A 9,620-nucleotide genomic window follows, 5' to 3' on the forward strand; every position below is an offset into this window, starting at 1 on the left:
GTATTCCAGAAGGTAACCCAAGAGTTAAGAGTTCAAAAAGGCTTGAAAAACCAGTGTGCTGGCTTTAGGGATGTAAATTGTGCTCAGAATATACATTATGGGAATATATTGAGCACTTCTGATAACAACACGTAGATTTATCATGAAAGTAACAGAGAGAAATTAAGGCAATAAATACACTGTGAGGTCCAGGTGTGCTCAATGCATCCACATGGGCACAGACCATCCGAGTGATGGAGGCAGTTGGGTGGGAAGATGGCGGCCAGTGTCAGAGTCCTCAGTGAGGGCCGGTGAGTGACTGGGAGGCAGGAGTTGACTGACCACACCAAGAGACCGAGAGTATAAAACTCAATATGAAACTGAAAGATAATAAAACAAAATGTACAGTTGGAAATAAATGTTATTGCTCTGAGAAAATCACAGACTAGTCATTCCACTGGGCCAAAAACTGAAATAATACTGTTGGCAACAAATTTTACTGCTTATGGCAATAACGCACAAATACTTATTAATCCCCATCAGAGAGATGATTCCTAGTAGATGTTATGCTTCTAAAGAAAAATCATTAAATTTTTCAAACTTGATAGTTTATTCTTAAATGTGAGTCATCCTAAATTTAATATAGTGGAACAACTTTGTCCAGATAACAAATTTGTGGGGTTTTTTTTTCTCTTTTTCAGCCAGGAAGGCACCAGAAAACTGCTCTAGCCTCATTGACAGCAGCTTCCCTTCAAAAGCGGATAGGATAGCTTAGATTCATTGAAAATAGTTACTTTCCCAGAATCTGGTCTGGACACATGCGAATCTCTTGGAGAATCTCCTCTAAAAAGGTGAGCTACCTTCATGGCTTTCAAAGAAGTAAGACTGCCTCCCTTAGGAAGACTGATGGTCTATGGGTTTTCAGGTAACTCAGGGAAACGGGAGAGCCCCTCAAGAGAGAATTTCTTACTAATAAGGACCATGAGTTCTAGAATAATTCATTAGTAAAATAAACGTGATGTAACTATGTCCCCATTTTATGGAGCAGTTTCTATCTGTGACATTAATAATGATGAGTCACTCTGTGCTTTCTTGACTTTTGGATCTTTCTCCTTCACAGTCAACAACAGAAACAACTGCGTGTCTCAAGTTGACAAGTCGTGAGATGGCGAAACTCAAAATAGTTGACGTGTAGCCAGGAGGGTGACTGCAGCCCTGGGAGGCAGAGCCAGCACCCCGGGAGGACAGTGGGCCCCAACATGGCCAGAAGGGTGGTGCTGCGCAGTGTTCAGCACTGGAGGGCGAGCCGGCGGCTTTGTGATCACAAGGCTGGTGGTTTCCTCCAGAAGACATCTCTACTGAGGCCCAAAGTTGCCTTGTGACGTCCAATTCACCCAGGAGTTTTTTTGTTGGTTTTGTTTTTTTTTTTTTAAGTAGTAGACAAACAACTCCATCTCTTAAGGGTTTAACATATTAATTATTACTTATTCTAGCTGGCATTTCTAATAGTTCCCAGGGTAGCAGGCCTCTGTCTGGAAAGCCACCAACACCTGAAGCTCAGAACTTATTTTCAAACTCCCAGGGACTAAAAGGACTCTCTGGCAGGTGTGAGTGCTACAAATCAAATACTATATCAAATGATTGCACTTGAGTGCCACTAATCAAGACGCAACAAAGCGTCAATGCTTAAAGCCCACAATTCTGATTCTAATAAGACTTCCACGTGTCTAGAGGTACCTGGGTGGCTCACTCATTAAGCGTCTGCCTTCAGCTCAGGTCATGATCCCAGGGTCCTGGGATCGAGCCCACATCGGGCTCCCTGCTCAGCGGGAAGCCTGCTTCTCCCTCTCCCACTCCCCCTGCTTGTGTTCCCTCTCTCGCTGTCTCTCTGTCAAATGAAAGAAATTTTTAAAAAAAAGACTTCCATGTGTCTAAATTACTATTATTTTATTATAAAAAGTAAAACAATACTTTGCAATTTGATTACCCTTTTTTATTTCCTTCCCAAATTACTGATGTTGCTATTTCAATAGTGATAGATAATGAAGTTATTACTATTTTACCATAGCATTATGGTATGGGGGTTAAGAGTGTGGACTCTGGAGTCAGACAGATGAGAGTCTAAATTTCATAAAGTTGCTTAACTTCTTTAGGTCTTCTGACAGAGATGCACACAAATACTTCCAAGTTTTCTCCCCGTCCAAGCACATAGCAGAACTGCATTTCTACATCCCTTTGAATTTGGACATGGCCAGGTGACTTGCTTTGGCCAATGAAATGTAAGAGAAAATGCCACCTGTCATTTCTAGGCAGCCTTTAAGAGCCAGAGAGGAATTTTCTGATTCCCTCTTTCCCTGTTAAGGCTGTTCCATTAGCCAGAGCCCCAGAGTGAGGACAACTTGAAGCAGATCCACAGTGGACGTGTAGCACAGCCAAAAATCAAACCTTTATTGTTTCAAGCCAATAATATAGTTGGTGTTGTTTGTTACAGCAGCATAACCTAGCCTATCCTGACTGATAAAGCCCCAATTTCCTCACTTGTTTAATTGGGGCATAAATAGAATCTATGTCCTTAGGGGGACCTGGGTGGCTCAGTTGGTTAAGCGACAGTAGAGACCAAATAAATGTTGTATACCAGTTGTGGGCAAGTAAAGGTACCATTTACTCTCAACCAACAGACGGACTAGGGAATTGAAGCTCTACAGGAAGGCCTCTAGGCGTGTGTCAAGGGTGGGGCAGATTCCCCGAAGCAACTGCAATCAATCTTATCCACAAAGCAATTTCTGGAGAAATAAGACACTGGAGGGCAGGGTGGGGACGGGTTGGTGTTACTGGTGACGGTGGTGTGTCTGTGTCCCCACATGTAAAGGTAGTACATGCACTGAACTAGCAGTCTTTTCACAAAGACCAAGATGGATGAGGTCTCACGTGGGCTCACAAGACCAAAGTCAGAAAAGAAATCTGAAGGAACGAAAAATTGGGAAACACTCGGACAAAAGTGGAAAAGCACAGTCACCTAGCAGGAAGAAAGTAACATCTGTGGTCAAGGAAGGTGGAACTCCGCACGGGAACTCCAGCTTCTCACACTGTGAGTCCCCGCCATCACATCAGCCTCCCCACTGGGCAAGTGATGGCTAGTAACAGGTGATCGTGGGATGATCATTTGGCACCATCTGAATACTTGTTATGGTCAGTTGGAGCCAACAATTGTTCAAATGACTTCTACATTTTTTCTTGGTATCATTTCTCTTTCCCTTCCAACCTAAATTTCCTCCTCTTCCAAAAGTATCTGCACTTCAAGATTGCTCGAGGAGCGCCTGGGTGGCTCAGCTGATTGAGCGTCTGACTCTTGATTTCAGCTTGGGTTGTGATCTCGGGGTCGTTGGATGGAGCCCTGTGTTGGGCTCCGTGCTCAGGGCGGAGTCTGCTTGTCCCTCTCCCTCTGCTTCTTCCCACTCCCTCTCTCAAATAAATAAAATCTTTAAAAAACAAAACAAAAAACAATTGCTCTAAGAAGACAATACTGAAACCAAGGAATAAAGTGCATGACAAAAGCATTAGGAGAAGACATTTTGGGACACAAACCCTCAAGTAAAATTTTGCTGTTCTGAAGAGCCTTTACTCCCCTTGATACCTCTCCAGATTGCCGGACGGCTCAAAACACCCTTTCTAAGACTACTGGAAAACTGCATGTTCAGCATTACCTAATTTCCTCATAAATCTCTTGCCTTTTAATCAGCTAAGTGGCTATCTGCTGAATTTCCCTGATTTATGGGTATCTTCTGAGGGCTGAGGATATGTCCAGATACTAAGTGATTAAATGTGGATGAAAATGGCACATCACCATAACAATGATGGAGGAGAGAATTGTGGCTAGGCATACGGAAGACCTCGACGCAGATGCAGACAGCTATTTCAAAGGGCAGGCTCCAGGGCTGCGAGGACAACGGCACTAACGAGCTGGGTTTTACACGAGGATCTTCCCACCTCCTCTCCCAAGATGCATGTGCTGGCTCAGCAGTTGGGAAGCCCAGCCCCTCAGAACTATTTCAAGAGCCCCGGGGACTGCAGGCTGCTAGACGCAGCAAGGAATCCCGGCTTCCGTTTTCACCACGGGCACCAAACTTCCCTGAGAGCTCCATCCTTCAGCTGCTCATCAAAGACAATCCCTGCTGAGGGCAGTCATCATAACACCCTCTTGTAGGGGCGCCTGCGTGACTCAGTTGGTTAAGCGTCTGCCTTCAGCTCAGGTCATGATGTTGGGGTCCTGGGATCGAGCCTTGTGTGGGGCTCCCTGCTCAGTGGGGAGCCTGCTTCCCCCTCTCCCTCTGCCCCTCCTCCCTGCTCATGCTCTCTCTCTCTCTCTCAAATGAATGCATAAAATCTTTTAAAAAGGACATTATGGAGAAGCTGTAAAATGAAAGATGACGGTTTAGGTCAAAGGTGTTTGTTATACCTGTTAAAGCGCCACCTGCTGGAAACATCATGGATGACACATACAAATTCCCTGGGTCCCAGAAAGGTGAGAAATGTTCACGGTCCGCAAGAGAACCTAGTTTCAAAGTGCAAACAGTGAGAATGACCCCAGCAAAGCCCTCTCTTCTTCCAGCATAACCGCAGTCCAAATGCACTATTACCTCTATACAACACGAGGGAACAATCCAGCAGCCCTATTATACTATTCAGCAGTTGTTTTTTTTTAATGGCATGAATATCTACAAGAAAATATTGAAAAATCAGTATCGTTCTAATAGGCTGGAAAAGAATTTATGGGAGGTTCTCAACTTGAGAACGTGTTATGTTTCAAAAGCCTGTATGTGAGCCAGACGTTTGAAAATACATTTTCCATGGAAGTGGTATTATAGAGACTGGTGAAACTCTCCGTCTTTACAAACTTGTATAAACCAGGATGCACGGCTTTGCGGTACTCTTATTAATTGCTGAACGTCACTCACAGCACTGCTTCTCTGGAACACTGAATTCTAAGTTTTAATTTAGTTTAGTTTAGTTTAGGATGCTCAGGTTTGACCTCCTTTGCCCCTCTCCAGAGGGAGCAGGTAAGTAGAAAAAAAACACTAGGTTTAGGGGGAAGGGTGGAAAGAGCCAAGCAGGGTAAGATAATACTGCCCACATGTACCTGCATGAAACACCTTGTTTTAGGTCAATCTCCCCTTAAATGTTCTGAACTGGGGCCAAAGACAAAGTTCATTTAATAAATGCCCAAGGGGGCGCCTGGGTAGTTCACTCTGCCTTCGGCTCAGGTCGTCATCTTGGGGTCCTGGGGTCGAGCCCCGCATTGCTGCTCCCTGTTCAGCAGGGGAGTCTGCTTCTCCCTTTCCCTCTGCCCCTCCCCACTGCTCGTGCTTGCTCGCTCTCTCTCTCTCTCAAATAAACAAAACCTTTTAAAAAATAAATAAATGCCCAAGAAGAGAGATGACAAACGGTCCAGAAAGATGAATAGAGACCACAGTTGACCTTAAGAGCTCAACCGGTGGTGAGGAACGGCAGACAAACAGCAAGCACTCAGTAAGTGCAACAAAGAAGATATGAACAAGGGCCCTGGGAACCTAGAGGAGAGGGGGCCTGGCCTGGATAACCTGAGGAAGGCTTCAGAGAAAGAGATGACGGTTGAGCTGAGACTTGACAGACATGTGGGATGCTGTCACCTGAGGCTCTCCACTTCGCCCTGTGTATACAGGTTTGTTCTTAAGCAGGATATTTCAAGAAATAACATGTTAATCAAAATGAAAGTCTTCCCCCAAAGGCCAAACACGGTAACCTAACCTTTTTCTACTCATTGGCAGCTGTGAATGGTACACAGCGAAAATCAAATATCAGTTTTAATTGGCTGCAGAGAATAAAAAGTTATCTCACTCAAAAAACTTAAAAAAAGAAGAAAAAAAAAGAAAAAAATTAAGGTAATTCAGAATTTTAAAAAGTTTCTTCCGGCAAATGACCTGTGGGCTCGCTCTGAATTCCCCTCCATCCCAACATAACCCCAGGTAGGTCTGCCTTACCTTACAGAAGACATGGTTCTGAAAAGTTGGATATGAAGAAATCTTGAATATATTAAGTCATTTAAGAATCCAGAAGGGGAACTGGTTAATCAAAGAAACCACACAACGAATGTATTCCCATGAAATCAAAATCTTTTAATAACATGAACACTTCCCCTTGATTTCTTTATTACATTAAAAAAAAGTTTACATACCGTTTACAGTTTTTGTAAAGTGGCAGAGTGGTAGTTAATATCATGATGATGCTACATAGTCGCACTCTGTATTGAAGAAGTATCCTAAAGATCTCATGGCACATTACAAATACTTGGTGAGAAGCAGTGTAGTATCCTCTTTGAAGAACGGAGAGAGGGTCCCCACATTTACCGCACCACCCCTCTTTCCTGCCTCGATGGTACCCACACTGGTATCTCAGGATTTCTCAAGGGCTACCCCACCCCTGCCGCTGCCATATGCCATCAGTCAGCAGACCTCACTGTGGCGTGAAGACCACAAGGCTTGTGGACAATGACTGCCTCGGCAAGACAAAACCCAGAGGCCTCCAACTACGGAAAGCGGCTCCCAAACCACCCTGGCCTGCCCCCACTCCTGACTGCCCAGCCCAGCCTGCACAGCCTGCTCGCAGGCCCTGCCCTGAGGCTGGATCATGCCTGGCTATCGGCCCCACCATGCTTTCCCACGGGTGCCTCCGAGACCCCAGTGTGGGGCGCACCTTGTCTCCCTGACCCGAACAGGTATTGGTCCTCAAACCCACAGAAACATGATCCCAGCCACCTCACCTTCTGCTCTGTTTTCGTATTTTCGATACACTATTTTCTATTCCTTTGCAAAATCTAACCACTGGGATCCAATCCAAAGTTGCAGTGCTCGCTCCCCTAATAATTTTCCGAGTCCCCTCTGCTGTCAGCAGGGTCTGCTGCCTCCCAGGGCGCCTCCTGGTTTCCGGGGAAGCCTCGGGGGCACAAGCGTGGTGCCTTCCTCTGTAGCTACAAGGCGGCCGAGTGGGTCTCCTGCAGGTTCTCCTCCAGCTTCAGCCCGAGGTTGTCGATCCCGATGCCGGTGACGGGCGGCACGCTGCTTTCTGCGGGCTCCGCCGTGCGCGTCGGGGTAGAGCAGTACAGAATGAAGCCCACCATGATGACGGAGAAGGACAGGATGTAGAGCCCGGAGAACTAGGAGGAGAACAGGCGATGGTTGTGGTCTCTGGCAAACACATGCTGACTGCTACCCCCTTGCCCGCCACGCTTTGAGGGTTAGCTTCTCGTAATCTGTTTCTGGAAGCTTCCTCCAAAGAGATGCCAATGCCCCCAAACCCTCCGGTGAACGCACGGGCTTGGGCAACACCTGCCACATGAGCCAAGAGGATCCTTGGGTCTCTAGGAAATGGAACTTCTGCCTTTCTGTGTGATACGCCCAGCTGGACTAACACCTTGCAGCCAGCCCCACTTCATGGGGAGAATCAAAGGTCAGCATGGATACCATCCATGAGAGAGCCAATTTCAGACCCTAAGCGCCATTTATAACATTGCTATGAAACAGAGAAACACTGGACCTAAAATGTGGATGTACAAATATGACACATTCTCCACAACCCTTCGTGTAGGCTAATGCAATGAAATCCAGTTTGTTAAAATGTAATAAATTATCTTCTTTTGGGAGACGAGGGTTACACAATCAGATTTATGGTGGACTTAGCAGATAAGGTCTTTAGAGCTCAAAAGACGCCATTTTTTCGGAAAAGTCTCAAACCCGAAGAGGTTAGTGGTGTAAAGTGCAGTCGGACAGGCACAGGGCATGGAGTCCTTTGGGAGGAGTCTCCCACCCTCTCGCCTCCCAGAAGGACTGACTGTAGCAAGAGCGCATTCTGACAGACACACCACAAGGATGCATGGAGTTCCTGGTGACCTTCTCCAACCCACCCCCTGTTTTAGGAAAACAACCACCCAGAGCAAAATGCAGTGTAGACCAGACACTAACTCATTGTGTATTATTACTGAAAACAGCATTCTGACACATCCCCAAAGTTTAAATAAATAATATTATGCAGTCTGTATATTTGCTCTTATTTGAATCAAGGATCCATACAAAAGTTCAAGTATTAAGGGAATTAATATTTGTTTTTAACAGCATGAAAGATAAAACACAGAAAGAAAAGAGCTGAAGACTGACCAAGAGTGATGTGGTAAATTTTAAGGAAACTATGTAGCATAATGAATGTGTAATTAAATGCCTAGGATCATTTCTTTTTTCTTGGAACAAGCAAACTCAAATTTATGAACAGTCCTGCTAACCTGATTTTAAAGTTAAGAACAGAGCATGCTGGGGCACTTGGTGGCTCAGTCAGTTAAGCGTCTGATGTCTGCTCAGGTCATGATCTCGGGGCTAGGGAATCGAGCCCTGTGTAGGGCTCCCCACTCAGCAGGGAGTGTCCCTCTCCATCTCCCTCTGCCCTTCCCACCACTCGTGCTCTCTCTCTCTCTCTCAGATAAATAAAATCTTTAAAAAAAAAAAAAAAAACAGAGCATGATATTTTGTTCAAGCCAATAAATATTTTTAAATTCATTTACATTTCATAGTATGCCCCCAAAGCGTTCTAATGCCTAAAAAGAGTTCTAAGAAGAAGATGACAAAGAAAAACAATAAGAAAACACAACAGGGGCGCCTGGGTGGCTCAGTCGGTTAAGTGTCTGCCTTCGGCTCAGGTCATGATCCCGGGGTCCTGGGATCGAGCCCCGCATCGGGGCTCCCTGCTCAGCCGGGAGCCTGCTTCTCCCTCTTCCAGTCCCCCTGCTTGTGTTCCCTCTCTAGCTGTCTCTCTCTCTGTGTCAAATAAATAAATCTTTAAAAAAAAGAAAAGAAAAGAAAACACAACAGGTTGAGAAAGGAGATGAGAAGGAGAGAAAGAAGAAAAAACCAGATACACTCCCTAAAGTAGAAGGAGAAACTGAACAGGGTTTTGAAATGAGTATTATGTACAGTGCTGGCCATCTCCAGCTGTGAGCTTCTGTGAGTCTTCTGGTTTTTAAATGTATAGAAGAAAAAGTATCTTGTTTCTCTTAAGAAGCAGGTGATAAAATGGAGTCACTCCCTTAGAAGGGAGAGACTCTGAGGGAATGAGGTAAGTTTCCTAAATTAGAGGCTCTTACCTTTACCTTTCTTTTCTTTTTTTTTTTTTTTAATTCTGCCTTTTTGTGTCTGGATCTATATTGGAGGTTTCTTGCGGCTACTCTGGTCAGTAAGTATTTACTCAAGATCAATTCCAGAGGAGGCAGAGTCTGACAATGAGGAGTGCAGAAATTTTTAAAATTCTTTCAACTGTCGATTTTAAAAAGCAGAGCCAAAGTTATTTTAGAAACTACAATTTTAAGAATTGGTGGTATATTGGGCTTATAATTCTGTCTTTAAAAATTGCTTCTAAGGGCGCCTGGGTGGCTCAGTCGGTTGAGCGACTGCCTTCGGCTCAGGTCATGATCCTGGAGTCCCGGGATCGAGTCCCGCATTGGGCTCCCTGCTCGGCAGGGAGTCTGCTTCTCCCTCTGACCCTCCTCCCTCTCGTGCTCTCTGTCTCTCATTCTCTCTCACCAAAAAAAAAAAAAAAAAAAAAAAAAAAAAAAAAAAAAAAAA

The 9,620-nt window shown here is 45.0% G+C and overlaps 1 protein-coding gene across 1 annotated transcript in view; it reads right to left on the minus strand.

Moving 5' to 3' along the window:
* Window positions 1-6,110: 6,110 nt before the first annotated feature.
* The window catches only part of SLC35F2 (solute carrier family 35 member F2), a 15,430-nt gene continuing 11,920 nt past the window's right edge, over window positions 6,111-9,620 (minus strand). The window contains exon 7 of the mRNA XM_035008850.1: window positions 6,111-7,168. Within this exon, the coding sequence (XP_034864741.1) occupies window positions 6,983-7,168 (186 nt within the window). The 3' untranslated portion in view covers window positions 6,111-6,982. The remainder of the gene's footprint in view (window positions 7,169-9,620) is intronic.

The sequence above is a fragment of the Mirounga leonina genome, unplaced genomic scaffold (genome assembly GCF_011800145.1).
Source record: "Mirounga leonina isolate KUSES-001 unplaced genomic scaffold, KU_Mleo_1.0 Mir_153, whole genome shotgun sequence".
NCBI lineage: Eukaryota > Metazoa > Chordata > Mammalia > Carnivora > Phocidae > Mirounga > Mirounga leonina.